This window comes from Seriola lalandi, unplaced genomic scaffold, assembly GCF_002814215.2.
Source record: "Seriola lalandi dorsalis isolate HSWRI2012SDOR001 ecotype SW California unplaced genomic scaffold, Sedor1 jcf7180002054767, whole genome shotgun sequence".
Lineage (NCBI taxonomy): Eukaryota > Metazoa > Chordata > Actinopteri > Carangiformes > Carangidae > Seriola > Seriola lalandi.
This window is the reverse complement of record NW_019525320.1, coordinates 1,734,375-1,762,231: the sequence shown is the minus strand read 5'-3', so window position 1 is coordinate 1,762,231 and position 27,857 is coordinate 1,734,375. Positions and strand designations below refer to the sequence as shown.

At 41.8% G+C, this 27,857-nt stretch overlaps 4 protein-coding genes across 6 annotated transcripts; all 4 read left to right on the top strand.

Moving 5' to 3' along the window:
* The first annotated feature begins 71 nt into the window (after positions 1-71).
* On the top strand, positions 72-4,152 carry LOC111669019 (rho-related GTP-binding protein RhoA-C-like). 2 transcript variants are annotated; one of them, XM_023425236.2, is made up of 5 exons: positions 72-157; positions 738-893; positions 1,926-2,046; positions 2,151-2,281; positions 2,372-4,152. In XM_023425236.2, exons 2-5 carry the CDS (start codon positions 738-740, stop codon positions 2,543-2,545), a joined length of 582 nt encoding a protein of 193 aa, XP_023281004.1. In that variant the 5' UTR covers positions 72-157; the 3' UTR covers positions 2,546-4,152. The 2 variants fall into 2 exon arrangements, with proteins under 2 accessions (XP_023281004.1, XP_023281007.1); XM_023425239.2 differs by having other exon boundaries at positions 112-144.
* A 337-nt stretch (positions 4,153-4,489) lies between these two features.
* Positions 4,490-14,633, top strand: rbm10 (RNA binding motif protein 10). Of its 2 annotated transcripts, XM_023425165.2 has the most exons (23): positions 4,490-4,607; positions 5,128-5,186; positions 5,273-5,825; positions 5,920-6,090; positions 6,194-6,263; positions 7,725-7,798; positions 8,705-8,791; positions 8,931-8,991; positions 9,103-9,261; positions 9,549-9,709; positions 9,898-9,995; positions 10,260-10,347; positions 10,477-10,681; positions 10,790-10,902; positions 10,987-11,068; positions 11,486-11,577; positions 11,699-11,890; positions 12,332-12,529; positions 12,707-12,763; positions 12,930-13,124; positions 13,374-13,421; positions 13,540-13,595; positions 13,829-14,633. In XM_023425165.2, exons 2-23 carry the CDS (start codon positions 5,170-5,172, stop codon positions 13,917-13,919), a joined length of 2,868 nt encoding a protein of 955 aa, XP_023280933.1. In that variant the 5' UTR covers positions 4,490-4,607; positions 5,128-5,169; the 3' UTR covers positions 13,920-14,633. The 2 variants fall into 2 exon arrangements, with proteins under 2 accessions (XP_023280933.1, XP_023280934.1); XM_023425166.2 differs by lacking the exon at positions 5,128-5,186 and having other exon boundaries at positions 4,498-4,607.
* Positions 14,634-14,846: 213 nt separating this feature from the next.
* lrrc23 (leucine rich repeat containing 23) lies at positions 14,847-17,649 on the top strand. The gene is made up of 8 exons (XM_023425167.2): positions 14,847-15,293; positions 15,769-15,878; positions 16,008-16,128; positions 16,236-16,377; positions 16,685-16,815; positions 16,917-17,053; positions 17,188-17,392; positions 17,478-17,649. The coding sequence occupies exons 1-8, from the start codon at positions 15,207-15,209 to the stop codon at positions 17,508-17,510; spliced, it is 966 nt and encodes a 321-aa protein (XP_023280935.1). The 5' UTR covers positions 14,847-15,206; the 3' UTR covers positions 17,511-17,649.
* An 827-nt stretch (positions 17,650-18,476) lies between these two features.
* On the top strand, positions 18,477-26,269 carry tktb (transketolase b). The gene is made up of 14 exons (XM_023425172.2): positions 18,477-18,731; positions 20,874-20,991; positions 21,124-21,237; positions 21,380-21,477; positions 22,113-22,304; positions 22,762-22,889; positions 22,977-23,173; positions 23,483-23,647; positions 24,106-24,262; positions 24,350-24,480; positions 24,568-24,651; positions 24,770-24,866; positions 25,048-25,167; positions 25,338-26,269. Exons 1-14 carry the CDS (start codon positions 18,625-18,627, stop codon positions 25,508-25,510), a joined length of 1,881 nt encoding a protein of 626 aa, XP_023280940.1. The 5' UTR covers positions 18,477-18,624; the 3' UTR covers positions 25,511-26,269.
* Positions 26,270-27,857: the final 1,588 nt, after the last annotated feature.

Below are 27,857 nucleotides of genomic sequence, written 5' to 3'. Positions count from 1 at the left end.
TACAGAAAATGTTATAGAGCATCTTTGGTAAAGGTGCTGCAGCCTGCTGACGAGTGACGTATTTGCGCACATGCGTATGAGCGGTGGGCGGAGTTTTCCAGTTGGTCAGGAAGAGGAGAAAGGCGGACACAGAAACATCAAGCGGTAATCTTATTCGGTAATAGCTTTTAAACTTTAAGCCGATTCTTGTTTCAGTCACAGGAGTATCACAGTAGTGCGATGAATTCTGTAGTTATAATTTCAGAGAAAATACCTGGAGTGACAGTAATCCAAACCACGGGAAACACCGTTAGCTTTGCTGCTAGCTGCTGTTAGCTGGTTTGACAGGCCCGGACTACACTGCACAGCCTTTTAGCAGGAATGAGAACACAGCACGGAAATGTTCTCTGTTTACACCCTCAGCCGCCGAGGCAGACTCCCTGTTTGCCAGCCGGGACATTTTGGCTTAAATCTATGTCCTACATTAGTATATTTAAATGAAAATCTGAGATATGAGTAGACTTGTCTGTCAGCGTTACGAACGTTGTGTGTGTTACTTCTGCTTAACAGGAGGAACTGTTGATGAAACATACCGTACATTGCACCGTATACAACACACACAGTTTGAGCGTCTGACTCGCCCTGTTTGTGCAGTAGTACACTATTGGTGAAATGTTGTTGGGGTGTATTATTAGTGGAGAGTGGTGACTTTGACTTGACAACCCAAGTATAACCTTGTTCTGGACACTTTTTCATAGATGGCAGCCATCAGGAAGAAGTTGGTGATAGTTGGGGATGGTGCGTGTGGGAAGACCTGTCTGCTCATCGTCTTCAGTAAGGACCAGTTCCCTGAGGTCTACGTCCCCACTGTGTTTGAGAACTATGTGGCAGACATTGAAGTGGATGGGAAACAGGTGAGACACACTGTAAAACACTGGCTGTAAACCAGGGGGTGGGAGCCCAACAGTACCTTGATAGAGCTGGAAAAATTTGTTGATTATTTGATTAATCCATCGACAAAAAATTAGTTGGCAGATATTTTGATAATCAAATAATTGATTTAGTCATATTTTAAGCAAAAATGCCCAACATTTGCATTTGCCAGTTGCACCTTCTTAAATGGGACATATTAATGATCTTCTGTCTCATATATGATAGTGAATGGAATACATTTGACTTTTGGACTTTCTGACATTTTTAAAAACAAAGCTATTAATCAGTTAAATGAAGAAAAAAGTTGCCGGTTTAACATTAGAATAATGTTTAGTTGCAGCTTTATTGTCGTTGTTCTAATAACTTGTTTTAATATTGTGAATGCTGGAATGTCATTTTTGTCTGAATTTTGGGCTGCAGCTGCTTTTTTAAATCTCGATTACTGGTTGGGTTTATGAAATGTCTGAAAACTGTGAAAAATGTTCATCATAGTTTCCAGGGTCTAAGATGACATGTTCAAATTAGGGCTGCAACTGACCATCAATTTTTTTCATTATTGATTAATCTGCCAAAATTTTTGCAATTAATTGTCAATCAGTAAAACACCAAAAAACTGAAACATGCCCATTTAAATTTCCTATAGCACAAAGTGACAGTCTAATCAGTTAATCAACTAGAAATGTCTCTTCTAAAATAAATTCCAATTTTTCCTAAATGATTTCTGCAAATGACAGTTCCACTTTGACTTCACATCCATTCCAGATAATACAGATACTGTGATAGGTATTGATATTTTGAGAGTCTTCTTGTTCTTGCTCTCTTGTTTTTACACTCTTCCCTGAACTACCAACAGTATATGCATTCTTATTTTTCTCTCTGCTGTCTTCCTATATACACAATACAAACATGTAAATGGGTCTGATTAATTGTGATATTTACACATTCAACACTCCAAACTCTCCATTTTATCCATGCAACTGTTCATTCACATAACTCTGTCTCTGTTTTTACAGGTAGAACTAGCACTTTGGGATACAGCAGGTCAGGAAGACTACGACAGACTGAGGCCTCTCTCCTACCCTGACACTGATGTTATCCTCATGTGCTTCTCCGTAGACAGCCCTGACAGTTTAGGTACTGTCTTTGCAACACTCACACCACTGTGTGTTGAACACCTTATGATTGTAAAATAGATATATGTTGCTAATTACTGCACTCTTTCCCTCGACTCTCTGTAGAGAATATTCCAGAAAAATGGACTCCTGAAGTGAAACACTTCTGTCCAAATGTTCCCATCATCCTGGTGGGCAATAAAAAAGATCTGCGCAATGATGAGCACACCAGACGAGAGCTTGCCAAAATGAAACAGGTCAGTTATTTTCGTTCAGAACGTACAGGAATGTGCACATTTTTTGGTATAAACCTCAAAATCTAAACCCTCTCTCACATGTGTCTCTAGGAACCAGTTAAATATGAAGATGGCAAAGAGATGGCAAACCGCATCAGTGCCTACGGCTACCAGGAATGTTCTGCCAAAACCAAAGATGGTGTGAGGGAAGTCTTTGAGATGGCAACTAGGGCGGCACTGCAGGCCAAGAAACGTGGCAAGAAGTCCACCTGCCTTCTGTTATAAGCTCTGGGATAAGAGGAGGGAGCTGCCCTTAAGCACATATGGAGAGGGCAGCTTCTAATGAGATTTGACATAGGGGAGAATATTGGGGAGGGCCCAGAAAAGTTTTGCAGATGCTCAATTTCTGATCACCCAGTTATCCTCAGCAAATTAAATTAGGTCTGAAATGATTTGATAGGCTTCCACACATTGGTCCTTTGTCGATGCATTAGGTTATGTGCCATTTGGCTTGTGTCTATCAAACATTTTCAGATCTAGAAGTCTGTAGGGCAGGTGGTGGTGGGGTGGTTTGAAGTTGAGTAGATGTAAACAGGTTGAAATGTGCCATGATGAGAATGAAGAGAGAAAAGGTCCTTACCAGGCCAAAGACAATGGGGACATGAAAGAGAAAAAAAAGACAGTAATATAAAACAGTTTTGAATTAAGAACATGTCTAAGTGGATTTTACACAGTATCGCCTACATGTAGTGCCTTGAGAGCAGTGGTCAAGAAGAGTAAGTTGAGGGTTAGGGATTCATAACTTAGATGGGGTGTTATTTTGTCATTTGTAGTGTCCACACTTCACGTTTGTGAATGCTTTTTCCCTGTCATTGGCTTGGCTCCTTCAGGCCCATATTCTGACTCAGGCGCTATGCAGGGGTATGCCTAAACTAGATTGTATGAGATATTTTCCCATACTGAATTACTTACCTGAACTTCAGAGAGTGTGTGTATGTGTATATGTGAATGTCTGTGTGTGTGTGTGTGTGTGTGTGTGTGTGTGTGTGTATGTTGTGTGCAACTGTATGGTGGTCGTTTTTTCCAGTGCAGGTCTGCATGCAGTGAATGTGTGTATATTTGTGTGAGTGTGTATTAACATATGTGTCTACGTACTGTATGCATGGAAAAGCCCTCTGCGTCAATGACCTAACCCCTTGTTTCCATGCCAAAGTTACCCCTGATGACCACATTTTATGGCTCAGATGGGTAATGGAATTAACAGCTACTCAGAGTGACATAGAAACCTTCACTTTACTGGAAGACATTGTACTATAGCTAGAGGCACAATCAGGTTAAACATATTATAAGTTTTTAGGACCTTTTTTGTGTATACCAGAGATTCATTTGATTGTGTTAATCAGTGGGTCAAATCACGAGTGGTGTAGTTGATAAGTTGAAATATTCTTTCATATAGATGATAGGCTTATCTTATTACTATAATGTCCATTATGTACTGTATGTCTTACAAGGCCTTGTAAGGACATGTTAATGATGTGTATTTCAAATTTGCCTTTTACTCAACCCTCCCCATCGCCCCTTTTATGATATTGTCATTATTGTACTATAACTTTTTATTGTTGATGTCTCTAAATTTTCTTAGTATTTTTTAATCATTATACTTAATCCTGCTGTTATGATCAGTTTATGTCAGTTAAATGATAAATTGTAACCGTAGTATTATTTCATTTAATTAATTGAAGGTCAAGCTTGGGGTGCACAGTTGGAAGATTTTGGGGGTGGGCTGCAAGAGCATTTTGTTTTTTTTGTTTTTTTTTGTTTTGTACTGTGTCATATTGGGATTTCTGGATTTTTTTTGTTTTTTTTTTTCAAATAAAGCTGGTATTAGGGTTTTCTGTTGTATGGTGTACTCATATCTTTGATCCATGCATTCATTAATAATTACAAACCCTTCTCCGTATATTTCTAGCATTAATTTACTTCTTTACCCCCAAATAAAAACTCTCATAACTGGTCAAAATATCTGATCTGATTCTATGATTTTTATATCTGATATAAAGATGTGAACAGAAACGCATCAAATGATACGATGCATGTCCTCCCAGTTTATCTGTCATGGGCTACTAGTTTAGGGTTGGCCTGTTTGTCTTGTCCAATCCTCATCCACATTAATGTCTTCGATCCCCAAGCACCAATCAAACACCAGAGTCGGGTATTGGTCCCGCCCATCTGAAATGTTGTCTTGATGTGGCCATTTTACCCTAGGATCCCAGAGAAATAAAACACGCTTCTCACCCGGGCTACAACGTGATAGTTAAATAACTATTGTTGGTTTCATGTGGCGCAGGTAAGTGTTTCTCCTGTTTCACACACAACCGGAGTTATTGTGTTTGCAACGGCCGATAACCGTTTCGCAGCGTCTCTGCTTGGGTTTGCTAACCAACGTCAGGCTAAAATAGTTAGCATGTCCGCTATCGGAGATGACCGCCACACGTCATTGTTGATTACTCCTTAAGTTTGATCATGTACACTCCGCGCACACAGTTCATATCTGTTAGTGATGCAGGGTTATGCCCTTGTTTATAATTCGCTTTTGGTGAGTAGTATGTGAAGCAGCGACTATAAATATAATTTTGAAGTTGGAAGTCTGTGCAGTGCTTTAAAAATGCAGCTAACCTAGTGACAGAGGTAAGAGGTAGCGATACCTGCCTCTGCTGAATGCACACTTCTCTTTCTTGCAGCCTGGATAGCCTCTACTTTCTTGATTAGGGTTGTTGCTTATGGGTTTTGACTTTGTGCTGTGTAAGACGAGGTATCTGTAGGTCAGTCTGCATATTTGACTGATTATTGCTTGTATTTTAAACCAGATAGAAAAATAAGAGAGACAGAAGCAGAGTCAGTGAATCGGCATGGAGTATGAGCGGAGGTGAGTTAACTGTTCATTTATATATGTCCTGCCAAAAGTATACACATGTCAGACCAGTCCCTCACATCATATTTTATGGTCAGCAGGGGTGGACGAGGTGACCGCATAGGTCGCTATGGCAACACCCACAACGATCACAACTTTCGGGACATGGACTACCGGGGCTATGGCCAAGAGGATGAGGAGGCAGGAACAGGATATGATGTCAGGGCAGAGGGGGACAGACCATATGGCCGTGATGAGAAATCACTGGTTGCCCCTGACTTCTCACCAGGCCGTCTCCAAGATCGCCCGGGGTTTCACCAGAGAGGAGAAGGGCGAGGGGACATCATGCATGAGGGGAAAGGGCTCCCGTGGCACCCTTGCACTCAGTCGCAGCCTGATCTAACCCTTCCCATGCTCCAGAGAGATGAGGAGGGATCCAGGCGGGAATTTGAGCAGTTACGAACTGGCCTACAGGAAAGAGGTCGAGGGAAAAGTGGAAGAGGCTTCCCTGAGAATAGTGCTAATAGTGTCCCTCACTCAGGGAGTAGGGAGGGCAACTGGGGTCGTGCAAGCGCCCATTCCGAACCGATGGATTACATGACAGCAAGGCAGAGAGAGGAGGACAGGTTCTCTCGTGGGGCAGTAAAGAGGAGGGTAAGCTATAACAAGTTTATCCTCTTTGTAGAGCTGCTAACATTTTTTATTTTGTATCTGACATATCTTCTTATTGTGTCACTTTTCTATGCAGGGTTTTCCAGTGGGGTCAGAGGAGCATAGTTCTGGGAATGCTGCTCCAGACCTGTCCCTTGATGAGTTGGATCAGAGGGACCAGGACTACCGTGCAGATCTAGACCACAACCAGAGGCCCAGCAACATCATAATGCTTCGCATGCTTCCACCCAATGCCACAGCCAATGAGGTAAGTGCAGGTCTCCTGGGCATGTTTGTCTCTATAGTGGTCTGATGATGCATGGATCTTGTTGTTGGTAGGCTTGAATGGCAATAATGCCTCTGTTTCATAGATCCGGGCACAACTTCAGGAGCAGGGGATCCAGCCAAGAGAGGTTCGCCTCATGAGGAACAAATCTTCAGGTGAGAACTTGCCCATTGCCCTGATGTTTTTTTTTTTTTGTTTTCCTGTGTTGTAGTCTTCCTTTCTCTTTTTGTGTTACACTCATCCATAGCCTGCTCAGTCATTTTCATTTCTCTTTCAGGTGACTTTCTCTTATCTGCTCGGTCTTCTCTCTCTTATTGATAAGTGTCCTCCCTTTTGTTTTCCTTTTCTCTTACTGTCTTTCTTCATACTCTGACAGCAGAGTAGATAGCTGATGCAAAGAACACATATTTATGTTTATATTTATATACGGGCTTGTGCTTAGTTTCCTGCTTTGACACTTTGGTCTGCTGGTGTCTGTAACCTCGCTTTCGCCCACAGGGCAACAAAACATCCATGCACGCTTCAAAGGAGAGTTTTTTCTGTATTTGCTTTTTAAGAGAAGATTGCATGAATACAGCTTTAGGTTGTAGGTCTTCACTCCATGGCTTTAATTTTCCTTCTCACTTTGGCTCTCTTCTTGTCTTGACCCTTTCATGATTCTGCCTCATCCATCCTGAAGAGAGGTGTGTCTGATTAAATGGACATTGCTCACAAACTAACAGTGTCAACTGAGAGATGAACAGTGGAAGCAGAATGCGTTTGATTGTGTCTGTCATTGTAGCTGTTTTTGAGTGTGAGTGTCAGGATGTAAGTGTTGCAGCTACCTCTCGGCTACGAGAGTGTCATCCATACCGCTCAGAAAGCTTGCCTTTTTCTAAAGGTTTACCATTAAGGTCATTGTCTCACTGGCCTCACCCTTTGCTGAACTCACTGGTTATCTGTAAGGTGTGCCCATGTGACTTTGGCACACTTACAGTCCCCTGCTCTACTGTCTTTCTCACTCCTACATCACTGTTTCTCTGTTTATAAGACAAGTCACTCAGTTTTAAATGTTAAAATGATAACCTTGTGTGATTACACTCCATGTGATGTGATACCATACACAGTGTTGTTTAAAACAGTTCTGAAACTAAATGTGTTAAATAAATATGTTTTGTCAATCAGTTATAGTAATGCATGGACAGGATATGGAGTGTTTAAGATGAAACGTTCCATCACAGTGCTAAATAGTTCAGACAGCGCTCTGACTCAGAGTAGCGGTGTGTGTGTGTGTGTGTCTGTTGTGTTGATGCCTGGGTGCTTCGTCATTCAAAGCCAAAGACCTCAGACTCAAACTGATGAGTGGATAGGATTCTCCCTCTCTCTCCCCCTCTTTCCTTGACCCTGTTGAGATACTTGACATTGCGTCCTCCCACCCTTGCAGAGAATTTGACAGTGGCTCTCCAACTGGCTGTCAAATGTGTTATTTCCAAGGGCGAGAGGAAGCAATGATTTATTTTATTAGTGCTGATACAGGGTCTCTCTCTCCTCTGTACATGAAGCACTAACCCCTCACTGCGTTGTTGTTATGTTGTTGTTGTTGTTGTTCGGTTACCATGGCGCTGGGCGGTGTCCAGGTCAGAGCCGAGGATTCGCCTTCGTCGAGTTTAATCTCATACAGGAGGCCACCCGCTGGATGGAGACCAACCAGGTCACTCTCCCCTACACAGACACACATACATATAAATATATTTATACATGCATACAATGGGACATATGGGTTAATATCAGGATAAACATACACTAACATCATGTCCTGTCAAATGCACATGATGCATTCCAGTATGGTATAGACACACAGATGGAGAAATAATGTTTGTCTTTGAGGTAGATAGATCTTTATACTACTTTTCCTCCTACTTAATACAAAATTCCACAAACGGGCAAATTCATGTTACATCATGCTGACGTTTGTCTGTCTGGGGCCCAAATGCATAGTTTTCATAACTGGACCCTCCTAGGCACATGCTCATTTGTCCAATACAAGCTCCTCTTTCTTCAGTGACATGATCTCACTCTCTCTCCTAAGTTTACAGTATCACCTCTGGGATAGTATTGATAGTATGAATATAATTTCACACATGGTCTATTGTATGTTGAATCAGAACGACTATAGTACTTCTTTTTTTTTGTTTTTGAACCTTTCACATCAGGGTCATCTACCATTATTACGTCTTTAGGCTGGAGCTACTGTCTATTTGGGAGGTGAAGGTGGTGACAATGGGATGGGATGTGTGGAAAACTGAGAGAAGGTTCCCCTTAAGGGGGGAGGGATGACACAATTGAACAGAACACACTGTGTCCTTAAAAATGGACACCCACACACTACATATACACCATCTCAGTCCGTCCCAATTTCCTAAAGCTGAAGGTTGCAATTCTCTGGTGTCCTCTTTCTTTCAGCCTCAGTTCTGCTCTCTCTTTCTCTCTGTCCCTCTCGTCCCTTTCACTCTCTCTCTCATCTCTTGTGAGATGAGGCCTTTCTCTGGCATGTGTGGCCTAATTATCGCTGATAATCATTCTTTGTTCCCCCTCCTTCTCTTTCTCTTTCTTTCAGGGAGTGCTGTTGATTCTGGGACAGAGGGTGTCGATGCACTACAGCGACCCAAAACCGCGTGCCAACGAGGACTGGCTCTGCAACAAGGTTGTGTCTGTGTGTGTGTGTTTGCATTGCATGACATGAAATCTGAATCTGTATGCTTATATTGCTTGCATATCAGTCACTGTAGCAAATTATTCTTTTAAAAAGTCTTCTAACAAGAGCTCTTGTAACATTTCAACAGTGTGGTGTGCAAAACTTTAAAAGGAGAGAGAAGTGCTTCAAATGCAGTGTTCCTAAAGCAGGTAAAAATTAACCAAACTATTGTAAACATATTAACTATTCTGTCTTTTACAATCACACAAGCTCTCTCTCACCATACAGTAATATATAAAAGGCATGGTGTCTTTCCCCAGAGGCTGAGCTGAAGTTGCCACAGCTGCAGCTGGATTTGCCTGTTAGTCTTCAAAAGGAGGGGGCCCAAGGTTTACTGCCCCTGCCAGCACCCTACCACTCTTCTGGTCCTACTGTCACCCCTGGACAAGCTACACAGCAAGCAGATGTTGCCAATGACAGTTAGTCTGTCTCTTGACATTTATTGCACTGTGGAAATAGTTTTGTCTATTTTTATGATTTGTTTATTTTATTATTTACATGTGGTTTTTGAAATTACTGTTTAATATAGGTTATGGTACATTTACCATGGTTCGAAAATTATGTTTATTAACCTAGCGATAGCTTGAAAACCAGAAAGGGGTAGTATGGGATTCTTCGTTTCACAAAACTATATACTATTTGGTACCTTAAATGTTAAATCATTGATTCAAAAATTACAATAACCTCTTATCCTCTCCTTCAACAGCTCTGATACTTAGAAACCTTGGCCCGCATACTTCAGTGGAAGCCATCTTATCTGCTTTGGCTCCATTTGCCACACTCTCCCCTTCCAATATTCGTCTAATCAAGGACAAGCACACACATCTCAACAGGGGGTTTGCTTTTCTCCAGCTTTCTACCATAGTGGTGAGAAACTAATGTGTTTGAGCTTTGTTATTCACTCATATTTAAAGAATTGTATTCAGATTAAACATTTTGTCGTTTTTGTGTACAAATGATTTTGAAATAAGCTTCATCTTAAACATACATAGAAAAAGGTAATTCCACAAAAATGCACCCACACTTGACTCACGGGTCTCTGTATGTTTTAACAGGAGGCATCTCAGCTGCTCCAGATCTTGCAGGCTCTCCAGCCAGCTCTGTCTATTGACGGGAAGGCTATTGTGGTGGAGTTTGCCAAAGGCTCCAAACGGTAAACACTTGCATACCCCAACGTGGCTAAAAAGGACACACAAGTGCACTACACATTCTTGGTTGTACACAAGAAATTATATTGTGAGTTTAAATCATATTAAAACTCAAATTGGTCATGTGAATAAAGTGGATCAGAAATAGCTTTGGAGAGGATGACCTAAAAAAAATTTGAGTGTCTCTTGCATTTTTGCATCACAATAAATGCTGTTGAAATGTAGGTCACTGAAATCACTGAAACCCTCTCTGTACTTTTCTGTGCCAGTGATGTGTTCCTGACTGATGGCAGCAGAGTGAGTGCTGCTACAGTGGCCAGCACAGCTATAGCTGCTGCACAGTGGGCTGTCACACAGGTAACCTTTTTCAATGACTTAAAATGACAGCAAAGAAAACATGTTGGTGCAACACATCTTTAATTTCAGATTGTATATTTCTGATTTTTTTATTTTTGCCCAATTGTCAAAAATCTTCTTCACACTCAGACTGCTCAGAATGGATCAGGTGGAGGCCAGAGTATAGATACAGCAGTGTATCAGCAGGGGGCAGCAGTAACATACAATCAGGATGGGCATGAATACTCTGGGCCAGATGCTACAACTTTCAAGGCCCAGGCAGACGCCAGGGTACCTGCTTTGCCCAGTGCCGGAGCAGCCCTGATGGGGGCATACACAGGAGGAGCTGCCCCAGGTTGGTATCACATATGCTAAGTATACAGAGCATATTACCCTCATGATCAGTGTAGTTATGTTAATTTGACTGAATTTAACCTGTTTGTGTGTGATCATCCATCTGCAGGTGCCATTCCATCTGAGGCAGCGACATCTGGGTCAGCCGTCGTACAGCAGCCTCTCAGTCATACACAGACTGCTCTCATGACAGGCACAGCTGCTGCCATACCAGCCACACAGGTACAACATTACAGTTGTCTACTGTTGTTCCTTGCATTATTTCAACCATTACCATTGGTTTTAAAGAGCTTTGTCTCCTCACAGGTTGAGATAGTGGGAAAACCACAACCAGCTGCCCCCAGCCAACCTGCTACCCCAGGCACTGAGCATGAGCTCCAGCAATACCGTAAGGCTTACCTTTTATTATACCTATTAATCTTCGCTGAAAACTGTAAGTAGATCTTCATTTGTGGCAGATGTTTCGGTCAGGTTTTCATAAATGAAATAATAAAAATAATCTGTTTTGGTCGGCCACCCAAATGTATTCAACACAGTGTTGATGTGTCTGTGTGTGGGAGAGACAACTGCTGTCAAAGCCAGTGGTTTCCTACAACTTTGTGAATGGCTCCATTAGAGCTGCTCAGTGCTGTTCAGTTTCAATTTTGGAAGGCAAAAGGGTTACTGGCAGATGTTAATTTTGTGCTTATCTGTATTATGAAAAATTGAGTTGCTGAATCAACAGTCAAGCTTATCTTTTGGGATTTAATGTTTTTTAAATTTGTTCTCTGACCTCGAGGTAAATGTCCTGTGTCTTTACCTGTAGCTGTGCCAGATGTGTCAACATACCAGTATGATGAAAGCTCTGGCTACTATTACGACCCACTCACAGGACTCTACTATGATCCTAACTCCCAGGTAAAGAGTGTTGTGAATGAACCACAATCAAAATGTTAAAATAGTACTTTTTGACAGACCTTTATGAATGTGTCTTGTTCCTCAGCATTTCAGTCTGCTTATGTGCCTTTCCTCTTTGCAGTACTACTACAACCCTCATACTCAACAGTATATGTACTGGGATGGAGAGAAACGCATCTATATTCCTGCTGCCAGCCAGTCAAATGCTGAAGGTGCTTCGATGAGTGATGGCACAGCCCCTTCAGACTCACTGTTTGCTGCCCCTGGCAGCAAGGAAAAAAAAGACAAGCCCAAGAATAAAACTGCTCAACAGGTATTCTACACACTGGATACAAGTTCAAGTAGTAGGAGATGTGCAGAAAATTAAACTGACCTATGAATTTCAAAGCTAAACTCTATGTTTGCTTTTTTTTTTGCTTTGCTCTTTTTTTGATTAGACATTTGTATGTATGATTCAACATCTCTGTTAATGGATAGAGTACCTGACTGTAAGAGCAATACCTTACAGTATCATACATTTCAGATTAAAATGAACAAATTATGGCCAAAATTACCATAGTTATTTAACACCTCGTAGTCTCAACAAAAAAGACTTCACCAAGGTGGTATTTATTGCAGAGCAGAATTGGATTACATTATGTTGCTTTGTTGTTGATATTGTTGTACCTCCTGAATATAGCATTCACAAATTGTAAATCTTCCTCTGAGTCAATTTAAATGGCTAATATCTATTACTTGGTGTTTATATTAACAGATTGCCAAAGATATGGAGCGCTGGGCTAAGAGTCTCAATAGACAGAAAGAGAACATGCGTTCTGTGTCCTCCTCCTCCCCTGCTGTCGGCTCTACTGCACTGCCTCCTGGTTACACGAGGGCACCTGGCCACAGTCGCCTAGATGACCGCCGAGAGTCTGCTAGTGCTGATGCAGGCTATGCTGTTCTGGAGAAAAAGGTGAATGATCTTTACACAGACACACATACTTAGCTTTAAACACCTGGGAATTATAGTGGGTGGGGAGAATGTCCATCAGCCAGAGCTCCTACAAACATTCATACTGCTGCGTTGCCAGTAATAAGAGAAGAGCTTATTAACTGACGTGATATTCCCTTTGGCTTGTCTGTCCTGCAGGGGGCACTGTCTGAACGGCCTCAGATTTTTCTGGACCAGATCCGACAAAGTACAGAAGTAAGGACATGGCCATCATGATGTACTTGTTATGTATCTGTTTTAGTCCGTTTTCTTCATAGATTTTCTAACACCTTGGTCTTTTATGTATTTTTCTCAAGCATACATTCATTATCTCCATGTGCATTTATTCATCAGTTCCTGCCCTTGTGTCTTTCATCTATAGAGTTCCCCTCCTCAGCAGCAAGGTCTGGTCCCAGCCTATAGTGGAGAAACAGACAGTGAAGAAGAAGGAGGCGAGAAAGATGAGAAGGAGGGGAGAATGACAGACTGGGTTAAACTGGCCTGTCTGCTGTGTAGGAGACAGTTCCCCAGTAAGGAGGCTCTCATCAGGCACCAGCAGCTCTCCGAGCTACATAAGGTGGTTACACAAACAGCTTGAATCTAATTTCACGCCATGACAAACACTGCATAAATGGTGGAGAAGGAGGATCTGTTAACGCCTGGTTGAAAAGCCAGTATGTTTTCTGTCTTTGTTGTTAATTGTTGTCTCATACAATCTTTACTATCTGTAATCTAAAAGATGTTCCATAATGACAAAGGTGCAGCCCAATGACATTTCTCTTGTAATCATGTTTAAACTTTCACCTCTTTATCTGTCTGCTCTCAGCAAAACCTGGAGCAGAGAAGAACACAGCAGGAAGCTGCAGGCAAAGAGGTCAGTGAAGCCTCGGGGTCTCACAACAGTTTGACAACATTGTATAAAGTAAATATGTTTGTTGCTGATTAATTGCAGTTAGTGTTGATTTCATGGTCCTCCTTTTTTTTGGTTGCAGAGACTTACGGATGGACCTGAGCCTCCTGATCCTAAGAAGAGGAAGTTTAGCCCCATGTAAGCAGCAGTGAAGTAATAAGTAGACTCCATGTGTTGAAGTCTTATGGTTGTTTCAGGTTATAGTCTTGTACTGTGGTGATGTTTGCGTATGTAACTGCTTTATACTAATGTATTGGAAACACAAAACTATGTCAGTATAACCATTTGCTTGCAATGGTGGATGCGATTTTATCTACTTACAGGTTTGTCTGTTTGCGCTCAATGTTGTTTCATTGTCTTTCTCTCTTTAGTGATGGGATCACAGGCACTAGTCTTGGTGCCAGGATGCTGCAGGGAGGTGTGAAAAAGGGACTTCTATTGCGCAATATGCAAGTTGAGTGAGCCCTCATCCTGAATCGTCAACAACCTGACCCAGGCGGGACAAGGACAAGGACAAAGCCCAGCACGCAACACTTCACCATTAACATCATATAGATATCTATAGATAAACCTCTTAATTTTGGTTTGACATTACAATTACCTCAACAGTGGTAATACATGCATATGAACTGATCCTGTAGCAATGGATGTCAGGATATTGCACAGAATGCACCTTTTTTGCTTTCTTCCTGTATGATGCAGTTTTGAGTTCTCACTTGCTTCAGAGCTTGTGTGTTATAAACAAGCTTTATGTGGTTGGGAAACATTTGCTGTTGGAAAGTGAAAGGTCAGTATAGATCTTAATGGCAGCAAATTGAATTTTCTATTACTGTCTATGCACCATAGATTTTTCTTTTTTTTAATTTAATGTTATATGCCTTACCATTCAGTGAATGACTGATCTGGGCATGAACTGTGTATACATTTTAGAATGAGCACTTTTATACCACAGTGGGCGCTAAGAAACCGTGGCCTCATGAACTGGACAGGGTCACATCAACACTAGTGTGTAGTCAAAAAGTGTCTCAGTTTGTCAATTTGCAGGTATGAATTCACAATGTAATACATACTTATCTCCGGAGAAACTTATTTTTTATGTCTGTATTTGCTGAATAATGTGACTGTGTTTCATTAAGCTCGTGTAAATTAATTAAGAATAACACATTTTCATCATTATTGATGATTGATGTCTTGTATGGGCAAGCCAGTAAACACTTCTTTTATTTCGACATTTAAACTTGAAATTTCCAAAGCTGTGTTTTTGCAAGTCGGTGGTTTAAAAAAAGAGGAATATAATGTAACTCTTTTTATGAAGTCTCTAATGCAACATCTTGACCTGCAGTAATTGTATAGCTGTTGCAAAGCACATAAACCTTAACGTTTGCTTGCCCCTGCAAATGCATAAATTCACGTGCCTTGAGTTTCTATGGCAACAACAGCAAACACGGTTCTTAGTTTGCTCGCCGGGATCGTCAGACATAACCTGCAGTTAACTGCCAGTTAAAGGGGTTTTTAAAAGGGTTAACACTAGCTTCTTGTTAAAATCAATTGCTGTCGGTTTTTACGTTTTGATTTCATGTTAATGGTTGTGTTGTAAAGTAAAGCTACAAAGCTGAAGTGTTAGAAGTTAGCTTGCTACTTTGGCAGCTAACAGCACGTGCATTTATAGTTAGCTAACGGTCAGTCAATTATCAGCTGGTGTTCTACGGTGACCCAGTTTTTTTTTTAAACAAACTAAAATTGACGAGGATGTCTGATGTGGATGAAGATGCAGTCATGTCGGATGTAGACTGGCAGGAAGAAATGCATCAAGACGGAGTCGAAGAGGACGAGAAGGTACAGTTGTGACTAAGGTTGATGCGACTGCGATAACTTATAACTTGATGAAATGCACACACCGCATCACAGTATTTGCCCCATGTTTGCAGACTAAATAACGCTACCTGAAAGTTGGACTCAAATCAGTTTAGTGCAGTTTCTGTTAAAATCATACTCCATTTTACAACAATTCTCTACCACAGGATGTTGAATCGGGAAGAGTAAAATTAATCGACTAAATTCCAGGCCTCATACAAAATATAAAGATGATCACTTCCTTGATTTGGCTTGATTCCCACACTCCCTCCCCTTCCACTCAATGCCTCAGGGATCCAGGTTAACCATGTCTAGTGTAATGAATTACATTCACAGCAAGGTCTACAGGCTCAACTTTTGGTCCTGTACATATATTGGTGGTGCCCAGTTGAACAATTTTTCTCCAGTGTGTTAGCACCACCACAAACGATTACTTTTCTCCCTCTGTGCTCCACAGGTCCAGCTTTGCCATTTGACCCAAGAAACCATAAGTCAGGGGCTCTCATTACTGTGCCGAACAGGAAATGGACTAGGGCATGCATTTGTCAAACTGGACTTAAAAGACAAGTAAGGGGGTAAAGATATATGCAAAGCAAAATTGGCTACCTTTACCCTGTAACTTTAAATTCAGGTTATCCTCATGAATCTCCTCTTATATCATACAAATTTTCCATTTGTCATCGCTGCACTTCTCAGAGGACTGAATGACATAGCTGCAATTAGCAGTTATATTCACCTTCGTTTTCTGGACATATCCAACAACCGTCTTATTGATCTCTCTCCTCTGGCATCTCTGATTCAACTTCTTTGGCTGAAGGCAAGGAGCTGTCTTCTTTATCATTTTTTGAAAAGGACACATCTGGGGCTGTCACAGTCATTCAATCTAACTGATGGTAAATCTTGAATGCACACCTTTTACTGCAGGTTGACAATAATGCTGTGGCATGCTTCAAAGGGCAACCTTTCGCTCAGTTAACCTACCTGCAATGGCTGAGTATGGCAGTGAACCAGCTGACAGAACTAGATGGCCTAGTTGGACCTGCTTTAGAGAGCCTCAATCTTACAGGTTGGTCTGTTGGTTTTTATGTCAGTATAAGTAGTGTTATCTATGATACCATATAAGTGACTGATCCTGAGGAGACGTCCGTCAAATGAGGAATAATTAACTTTCACTATCATTTGAAATTACGGAAGTGATAACAAGAGAGGCTTTGATTGTTTGATCAGAGGGCGCTTCATTATCCCATATGTTGTCATTTATTCTTAGGTATAACAAATTCTTTTTCTGTCGTCAAGATTTTAATCAAATATCTGACGCCTAGCGTACATTTTTGAAAAGGCCTTGACATTATATTTTGGACCCTCTTTGACAGGTAACAGTATTAAGACAGTGAAAGGTCTTCAAAGTAGCTGTTTTGCCAACCTGGTAACTCTAGAGCTGAGAGGAAACCACTTGGATACCACTGATGGCATCAATCTTCCCAACCTGCGACGATTATATCTGGTAATAAAACTACTTTGATCAGGTTAATAGCACTAGTACCCATGTAATAGTCTTATATATATAACCAGAGAACAGTCTAACTGTTTTTGCTCTCTGTTCAGGCCCAAAACATGATCAAGCGTTTGGAGGGTTTGGAGAAGTTAGAGCGGCTCACCACCCTTCATCTTCGAGACAACAGGCTAGATTCTCTGGAAGGTCTCAGCCCCAGCATGAAGTGTCTCCAATACCTCAATGTCAGGTACACTGTTGTATCACAGCAGGACTGATCAGATCAGTGTGTCCTGATGCTCCCATCATTGATTCAGTAAAACACCAAATAAAATTTTATATCACACATTATATGTCCCAATTATGTCTCTCTCCCTCCCTTAGAGGCAATGCAATCTTAGATGAGAATGCCCTGCAGCACCTTGGACTTTTGTCAAAAACTCTGCGTGCTTTTGTCGTTTCTGAGAACCCACTGGTGGAAACGACAGACCACCGGCTGAGTGTACTGACTTTCGTGCCACAATTGGAGCGAATTGACAAAGATCCTGTCTCCCCTGAGGAGAGGTCTGAGGCCTGGGAGAGAATCAAGGTAAACATCGTATTTCTTTCTGTGGCATGGTCAAACAAAAACTGCTCCTTTGCTGGATTTTCTAATGCTATGTATATCATTTCAGGAACTTAGAGAAGAGGAAATACCTGACCCATAAGATTTGTAATGGGGGCAAAAATGAGGAAGTGTTTGACTTCCTTGACTTTCTTGAAAAGAATTTGGCTGGGTGACTGTGATTGCATTTTCTGTGAGATAAGTATTGTGTATCTTGATTAAATATCTTGTATGATGCATAATCTATAAATTTGTACATTAAGCTTGTGTCATTACACAAGCAACTACTACAGCCAATTTACTTTTTAAACAATAAAATTTAGAAAATGGTTATTTCTGATGCATCCATTGACATGTACAAATGCAGGTAATCAACTGAAGTTACAAAGCAAGGTGACAGTGGCTAAGAAATAAGAAATAAGTTGGTATCAGTTGCCTCTCCAAACTCTTCTGTTTCCCTGAGTAAGGATGAGAGGGCAAAATCTGACACCATTTCCCTATTGGCAGCAGTCCAGTTGCAGCTTTAAAGGGACAGTGACATGATGATATGTATGGACAGTAAACATGTATGCTGAGGTATACGATCAGTATAAGTAGAGAGTGTTCATATTGTATCAGATAATACCGCTGTATCCGAAGTTGCCAGTGACATTTCCACACCACATCATCATACTGCTGTCACAACCAGGAAGTTAAATGCCCACTTCACTGAAAAATTTGCTTTGCATTTCATTAATATTTCAGAATGGTGGGTGAAATTGCTGTCGTATGTCCTGATAATATTTCACACCAAAGCTATATAATTATCTACAGATCTCCACACATTGACTACCTTTAAAGATACTCATGATTTATACCCGCATGTGCGGTCCACGCTCTTGTGAATATTTTGGTGATTTGCTCATTTAAAAATAAAGAAAATGATAAGAAAATAAACAGAGATCTCTATATTTCATGAACTTAAAGGGCTTTGTGAAAGGAGCAACTTGCACCACTACCGTTCCTCCAATGATTGGATTAGGTGGGAGTGGCTGTTACGGAAGACATAAGTCCCCCTTTTACTGTCGTTCCTCCTCCTCCTCGGTTGTACTTGCACCGGGCAGCTAGCAACGGCGTGGCGCAGCGTCTAACCTCTGACACTGGGAAGCAGCTGTGTGACTCAAATAACCGAAACTAACTTCAAGTGGACACGACTTTGAAGAAAGAATCCAGAAACCATGTCTAGTTACCACAAACCCGACGAGAAAACTCTGCAGGGGCTGAAAGATGTCGCCAATAAGCTCAGGATCCACTCCATCAACGCTACATGCGCCTCTAACTCTGGGTACGTTACTCAAAGTTACTCAAGTTAGCTGCAATTATCAAAAATTACAAAGCTACAAACGAAAAAGTGTGTATGTTGTACGGACACTAGCAGGCGCACGCTTCACCTGTGCGGCCTGGCTGCACGTGCTGCAGACTTGTCTTCACGCGGTGGAAAAGCCTGGCCACAGCAGACAGCTAGCCAGTAATGATACAAACTGTTCTATTAACGTTTCAAGTTCATTTGTGAGTTAAATTTGTCTGAGTCTACAGTCCAAGCTAAGATTAGCATATGCTAACAGTCTGTGGGTGTCTTTCTTTTCAGACGCTGACAAATGAAAACTAATGGCAGCGCCTGTATCGTTAGCTGGATGGTCTACAGTCAGTGCAGTCCAGCTGAACAATTCCTACTATATATTAACAGTTACAGTGTAAAGTTAACCTGATTATAAAGATATTAGCACCGACCTGCTTTTTACTAGCTAACAGAAAATCACATGATGATGCGAATGGATGAATCTCGTGGTCTGTTTGACGCCACAGTTTAAAGTAACAGCTGCGACCGAAAACGCCGGAAAGATGTATACAAATGCACACCCACTGAATTGCCTAAAGGAAACCTATGTCGGGTATAATAACGGCAATAAAAATCGCTAGTCAAGTACACCTGTGCTGTTGCCTCATCCTGAGAGTCAAAGTTCCCAGAAGCCTAGTTGCAACCTGACGTTTTCCTCTTCACTATGATAAATGACATAACAGGTTGACGCGGGAATAATGGGATTTCCTTCCTTGTTCAGAGTGACGCTATACTGCTTCTGTGATATATATCTCTTCCCCTTCCTTGTATTCTGTTAAGATTATTAGTAGGTCTACTCGTCCAAACCTAAAAACCACAATTTACTCAGCAAATACCAGAAATGCCTGTAATTGAAATGATAGATTTTGAATGCTGTCATATGTACAATCAGGGTTATATGTTAAATTTATGAGGGAGAAGAATTTGGACGAATTATTTTTCTTGCTATGTAGATTGTAACAGAAAACACAGTTCATGTCCTGTTTTTGTTATTTCTTTTATATTGTATACTGCATCTTGTTTCACAGCCTTCAGAACTTCCATATTGAGAAGTACTGTAAGAAGTATTGTATACATGGTTACAGTTAATGGGTAATTATAGTTACACCCTTCAAGAAATACAGCATTGTGTAATCACCTTAGGATACAACTGCAACGTACAGAATCAAAATGTTTGTTGATAAACCTGTTTTTGTCACTTCCTTGTGTCACTTGAGGAAGTAGATTAGCTGTATCCTAAACGTCTGGATTGTGAGGCCTAGCCACACATGGTTTGATACTGCTGTTTTGACACATTACACACAAAACATGTCGTTCCTCATTATATGACTGATATTGAACATTACTTAGATGACCTGATGACTTTTGTTATGGCTTTTATGAATTTACTTAAGTTTATTTCTCAGCAGGTTGTCTCTCAACAAAAGGACAAGGGGTAAACAGAGCACTGGGTTTATTATTTTTAATTGTAATATTTAACAGTGACCATGATGTATGTTTTGCATAAGATAACCCTGTGTGTTCCCAGCATGTTTTAAATGATGCCATTTGTAAGGAAGCTGAGATGCTGTTGAGTAATGTGGTATTTCTAAACAACATGTCGATTACAGTAGTTGGACCACTGCTGTGTAGCAACTAACAGTTTCACAAGTTTGCTTATCTTTTTTTTATTTTTTTTTATTTTATTTTTTTTAAATAGTGTGGTAACATAACTGAAGTGATCATGTTACAAATTAACCATCAATTGACATAAGTGGTATTCCGAATCCCTAAAGATGAGAAGATCTCCTCAGAAGTCAAAGCTAGTGTTGAAGTTTGCATTAAGTTCTACTGGAATGACTGGAACGGGTTGTTTGGTTTTTGTTTTTTGTGTTGTACAGAAGTATCTCATTGACTAACTAAAACCAAGTGCTTTTTAATGATTTGTAACAGGTGATTTTTCATGGGCTAAACCCACTTGTAAGGATTCCTGAATGTACTAGAACATGCATGTGCATGCATGGAGTGTGAATTTTGTTTTCTTTTTACATGGTGGAATTTTTACTGTAATCTTCCTTTTTAATGGACTATCTTTCTGTCTCTCCTCAGTCACCCCACATCATGCTGCAGTGCAGCAGAGCTCATGTCTGTGCTCTTCTTCCACACCATGCGCTATAAAGCCGATGATCCTCGCAACCAGTGCAACGACCGCTTTGTGCTCTCAAAGGTTGGCATAAATGTCTTTTGTTTATGACTGATATTCTTAAGTTGCTCCATGCACATGAGACTTGAAAACATGAGTGTCTTTTTGAAAGACTTTTTTTTTTTTTTTTTTTTTCCCCCCCTCTTTCCTCTCTAGGGTCATGCTGCACCTGTCCTGTATGCTGCCTGGGCAGAGGCAGGTTTTGTGAAGGAGTCTGATCTGCTCAACCTGCGCAAGATTGACTGTGACCTGGAGGGGCACCCAACACCAGTAAGTCAAGAGTCCTGAATTTGTTTTCGGTGTTCATGTTTCCTTGGAGAACAAAGAATATGATGTACCCATAACACTATATCGAGTATAAAGTTTATTGTTGTTTGTTTTGTTTTTTTTCCTCCTCTTTCCTGTTCACCAGAAACTGGCTTTTGTTGATGTCGCAACCGGATCTCTTGGCCAGGGTCTTGGTGCTGCCTGTGGGATGGCCTACACTGGCAAAAACTTTGATAAATCCAGGTGAGTTTTATAGTGGAAACTATGGAGTCATGAAGAGGTTGAAAGACTTGCATTAATCCTATAGTAATTTGAACTCGTATGATGATCTGAATCCTCGTTGCTCAGTTTTCAGTCTACAGCATTTGTCGGACAGGCATCCCTTTTCATAGTGCATGAAGTTCTAAGTAGCTTAAGGGCAGGAGTTCTCTATACTCAAACAACACTTTCTGTTGGGGTGAAATGTTCAATACCATCTTGTTGTTGACTCAGCATTGTTTCAACAAGAGCATTGTTTAACAAGAGTGTGATGCCTTAAGTCGTAAGCGGGGAACTGCTTTGCTACAGTTGTATCGGATGCACCATAATCTGTTAACTGGATAAATCTGTTGTAGTGTAGTTGTAATTGCGTTAAATCACTCTGTGGCAGGAATGTGGAGCCAGGGCCAAGAGGTGTCTACACTGCCCTCAAGATACTAGCCTCTATGAGTCACTATGACATGCTTCTATCTATCTAATTGGAACTGATTGATACCCTGCTGTTAATTCTGTCAGTTATTAATTTATTTAAAAGGAAAACTATCACTCATATAGTCATATACGTCAAAATTGTGGTTCATTGTTTTCCCCCCTCCCTTTTTTTATACACTGTGTTGTAGTTACCGTGTATACTGCATGCTGGGTGATGGAGAGTGTTCAGAGGGCTCGGTGTGGGAGGCCATGGCCTTTGCCTCCTACTACCAGCTGGACAACTTGGTGGTTATCCTTGATGTCAATCGGCTCGGTCAGAGTGAGGCAGCACCCTTGAAGCACGACATGGAGACATACCGCAAACGCTGTGAGGCCTTTGGGTGAGTACCAACTGCAACTTTCCACTTTTGTCGAATCTCCAAGGAAACAATTTTACGTGTTGACATTTAACTTTTGAAACGTCTCTAAATACACTATTAAGATTATGGATGACTTTGTTGCATTAGCATTTGGATAATCAGGACCTCACCACACACCAATTCCAAAAAGTTTTGGCATGAGTTTTAATGTTGTTTATATCACTTTGCAATTTCACACAGTTTTAGATTGAATTTCTCTTGGCCACGTCTTGCACATCCCTTTTTCACATGCTTGCAGGACATCCTGTACCCTCCACTTTGAATTTTGACCTTTCCTTTCGGTCTCTGCTTGCCTTTGCTCGGTTAATAAGTTTTGATGCTTGACATGTTTGCTCAGAAGTTAATACGTCCCTGCATTTTGGGTTAATATTTGTTGTAATGCGTGGTGTGCTGTTAAAATCGAGCCATGTTTTTGTAGGTGGAACACATATGTTGTGGATGGACATGATGTGGAGGAGCTGTGCAAAGCTTTCTGGCAGGCTCAGCAGGTCAAGGGCAAACCCACTGCCATTGTTGCCAAGACATTCAAGGGCAAAGGACTCAAAAGTAAGTGAGGTTTTCAGGTGAATATTATTTACTTAACTCTTCTTGAATTCTCTGTATTTAATTATCTTGTTTGTCTCTTGGCTGTAGATATTGAGGATCTTGATAACTGGCATGGAAAGCCCATCCCTAAAGACCGTGTGAAGGACCTCCTGAATGACCTGCAGGCTCAGATCCAGGTCCCCAACAAGACCCTGTGCCCTGAACTGCCCAATGATGACACTGCACCTGCTGACCTTAGCCCCATCTCCCTGCCCTCACCCCCAGCCTATAAAAAGGGAGACAAGGTACTTTTACTTGTTTCTTAATGGGGGCTAAGGGATACTTCAAGCATTTGTAATGATGGGTACAAAACCTCATCGATCAATGATGGTCAGCCGGGTAAAGGTCACTGATAGCAGTGTTTTTGCAGAGAAGTCTTATTGGCTTAGTGGGTGGAGGCCTTACCTAACAGTGATACCAGCACCTGAGATAACCTTTTTTAACCTACATGTATAATATTGTTGTATTAATAATCTTGTTAGTTGTTTTGTTGTATTAATAATCTTGTTAATCTGTCATTGCTTATAACCATTTGCTTTTTTTTGTCCTGTCAGATGGCAACAAGGAAAGCATATGGTGTAGCTCTGGCCAAGCTGGGACAGGCAAGCAAGAGAGTGGTGGCTCTTGATGGAGACACCAAAAACTCCACCTTCTCAGAGACCTTCAAGAAGGCCTTCCCTGACCGCTACATTGAGTGTTTCATCGCTGAACAGAATATGGTACACAATATTTCAGTCTTCTGGGGTGACTTAGATACTCTTGATGAAGTTAATCATATGCATTTGCTAATTTTAAGTATAGCGAACATCAAACTAAGAAGATTCTGAGAATTTGGAAAAGGTATAAGGACATGGTGTATCATAGAATCCGTCCAAATCTACACAATTTTCAGAAACAGTCGGTTTGTAGAGAAGTCAACCAATCAACTCTGCCTTGTCAAGCCTCATGACGGTTATGAAAGACAGCTAAATCTGGCTCAGTCTACACTCTTCAACACCATAGTCTGTTCCAAATGGGTCTAATCTGTTACTATTCATTCTTTAGCCTGATAATCCCAACCCACCCACTACAGTGAGAGGTGCTGCTGTGACCAGTTTACACAAGCTTCAACACTTAAGACCCTTGCTTAATCTATCATTAAGACTAACCCATTTTACTAATGTCTTTGCTGCGGCAGGTTGGAGTGGCCATCGGCTGTGCCTCCCGTGACCGCACAGTTGCATTTGCCAGCACGTTTGCTGCCTTCCTGTCGAGAGCCTATGACCAGATCCGTATGGGAGCCATCTCCCAGACAAATGTCAACCTGGTAGGGTCCCACTGCGGAATCTCTATCGGTAAGCTTTCTACTGAAGCGTCACTTGTTTTCTGTTGAAAAAAAGTTGCGTATGCACTATCCCTGACGGATGTTATTTTCCCCTCAGGTGAAGATGGACCTTCCCAGATGGCCCTAGAGGACTTAGCCATGTTCCGCGCCATCCCAACATGTACTGTGTTCTATCCCAGTGACGCAGTGTCCACAGAGAGGGCTATCGAGCTAGCAGCCAACACAAAGGTTGGTAGGCCAGCCAATGGCAAAGCTTGTTCAGTAGGTTGTATTCACAACATTCTTATGTTGTAACACATCGCTCTGTTCTCTCAGGGTATCTGTTTCATCCGCACCAGTAGACCAGAGACTGCTGTCATCTACTCACCAGATGAGAAGTTTGAAGTGGGTGTAGCCAAGGTAATGACAGACCACGATTTTACATACATGAATCCTTGTGCACAAATTGGCAATAACACAAATGAGGAAGGGACAGCAGCAGAAGAAGTGATGTGGAAATATTTCTGTATTTCACCAGGTGGTCCGCCAGTCTGACAACGACAAGGTCACTGTGATTGGAGCTGGTGTTACTCTGCATGAGGCCCTTGCTGCTGCCGATATGCTGGCCAGTGAAGGTAAACTCACATTGCCCTCTAGTGGATGATGTAGGAATTGTTCTGAGGCCCACGTCTCAAAACCACCATCCACAATTTCAGTGGTGGTTCAGTTCACTGGATGAAGTCATCAGCTGCTTGGTCTGCTGGCATGGCCTAATAATAAACTCTGAAGTAACAATTTGCTCGTGAATTCCTCTAGGAAAGAACATCAGAGTGATTGACCCGTTCACCATCAAGCCCCTGGATGCCTCTACCATTCTGGCCAGTGCGAGAGCCACAGGGGGACAGATCATCACTGTGGAGGACCACTACAAGGAGGGTGGGTTGTTTTCTGTTTTCATGCTTGAGTGACCTTTTGCAGGGTTCTTTATACCATGTGCCATAGATGTTTCAGAATTTGCAGGCTTTGATTCGACACCAGGGGCCATGATTTAAAACGCTTAAGTGATGCGTTGTTGACCTCTCTGGTGGTCTGTCTCCTCTGTCCAGGTGGTCTTGGTGAAGCTGTGCTGTCGGCAGTGGGCACCGAGCCCGGCATCATTGTGAACCGGCTGGCAGTATCTGGTGTTCCCCGCAGCGGAAAGCCCCAAGAGCTGCTGGATATCTTCGGCATCAGCGCCAAGCACATCGCTAACGCCGTGCGCCAGACCTTTGCGAACTAAGGACTGCACCTTTTCTCCCACTTGTTGCTCTGTTGAGTCTCATTCAACTTTCTGCCTAACTTAATAGCTCCCTGACATGATCACGTGAAGACCTGTTTAACTCCTCTGTGCTCAAGAGCCATCTTGCGGCTTTGACTCGAGTGCAGTTTGCTAACCTTATCACTATCACAGCTGGAGAGAGATGGGGATAGGAGTGTATTGTGGTCAGAGCCTTTAGTGGTAATGATATTCCTACCTGTATGCACCTTCTAGTACCCTCTTCACAGATGGTTTCTGTTCTCCCGGCGACATTCCTTTCTTGAATCCTGTATCTTATTTTCAAATGGTGTCTTGTAAGTGCTGCGTTGACAATTGGATTTAAAACCCCAGTCATACCATCAGCCTGTCCACGTTCAGGCCGCAACTTCTATCGCATTCCAAACATCATTTCTTTCCCACATTCCTGACAACCATTCCTCGTGTCCTCTCACCTGGCTGTCCTTTTCCAAGAAGCACTGTTACGGTTTGTCATAAATCTAATGTAGAGATTAACGTTTGTAGTTTGTATTCAGTCACAGTCTTTAATGCTTCAGCTGCAGTAGAGAACTGTTCTTCAAAGACCCCGGGAGTGTGAAGTCGGACCAGTTTAATAATGAACCATGTGATCATTCCTCTCATGATCCCTGACCACATGGGCATCACACAGTGTTGTTGCCGTTCCCTGTCACCTGTTGTGCTATTATTGCGTGATGTGCTGAATTAAAAAAATAATTAACCTAATGCCATTTGTTGTCTGTTTGTTTTTTTGTCAGCCATGGCTCTATAGATGGTATTGTGAGTTGGAGTACCACTAATGTTCAGACTTAAATTCTTCTACTCAATCATTTGAGCCATGGAGTTGCCCCCCCCCCCCCAATCTAGGTCAAAATTTCACTATGTCCAGTTTGTTTAAGACCAAATACTTCCAGCAGACTGAACTGTGAGCCACTTCAACAGCTCAGAGACATTCTGCCATCAAGACCAGGTGTGTGTTTTTGTCAGGGAGGTGGGGTCCGTGTCTTTTTGTTTAGAGGGGGTGTTGGGGAACCACGACTTGTATGTTCATCAGTTTGAATGAGTCTGTTTCTGGTTAAACAACCATAGCATGAATGGAAGAGAGGAATCTGCTGTCATTCTGATGAATTTTAAAATGTGTCTTTCTGCCACTTGTTCTCAACGGGACACAGCAGGACTACAAGATCATGAATTCCAGACACGTTTCCCAGAAGCCCCAGCTCTGCTCTGCCAGGTTGGGGACTGAGCTTGTGGAATAAAGTTATTCATCTGTGTGTGTGTGTGTGTGTGTGAGAGAGAGAGAGAGAGAGAGAACAAGCTAAATGAAAATGATGAATGTGGTAAATGTACTGCACACTGATGTTGGTGTTTAACTCAAAGCACCACTGTGCTCAAGTACATCTCACAGAGCTGCGAGCATGGTTGCAGACATTTAGTCTTGATTTAGTTTTACTGGATGTTTGCTACATGTGGCTTTTTTTACAAATAAGTGTCATAGATGTTATAGAGCTGGCAGCGGTCCGGCTGTCTGAGCCACGTTTATTTCTGAGTGAGAAAACAAGCTAGTAAAGTTGTCGTTATGGCAGAAATGGTACAATAGTTCACAGGAGGGCTGGTTAAGAAATATGTGCATCGTGTCTTAAACCACTGTCACCAGGGAAGTTAAAGTATTTATATCGAATATCTCAGACTGGACTAACAGTCTCTACAGTGGAAATTGTTAATCCAGGGTGTGGTCAGACTGAGGTTGAGAAGGGCTTTGAATGTGGTCAGTGGATTACTGCATGTTCCTGTCAAGTTTGAAATGAATAGTCTTTGGACGACATCACTATTTACCTTGGAAGATCACATTAGGACCTCAGTGTTTAGTGTCAAGTTGTCCTGTGTGCCATTTGGAATATGTCTGGGTTCTGCTCTCGTCTCTGTCTCATCAGCTGATCTCCAGCTGCAGAAAAAACAAAACTACATGTGATGAAGAACTGAGGCATAAATCTCATCTGCTTTTCAAACAGCTGATACTGTAAATTAATCTCGCCACTCTCAGAAGCGGTTGTCTGGGACATAACAACGTCCATATACATGTCAACAGATTTACTGTGTGTGCGTGTGCGTGTGTGCGTGTGTGTGTGTGTGTGTGTGTGTGTGTGTGTGTGTGTGTGTGTGTGTGTGTGTGTGTGTGTGCGCCTGTGCGCCTGTGTGTGCGCCTGTGTGTGTGCGCCTGTGTGTGCGCCTGTGTGTGCGTGCGTGTGTGTGTGGTTGCTGAGTAAATAAAGAGGAGCTGTCAGCAGGTTGCAGCCCACAGTGAAAATCCCAG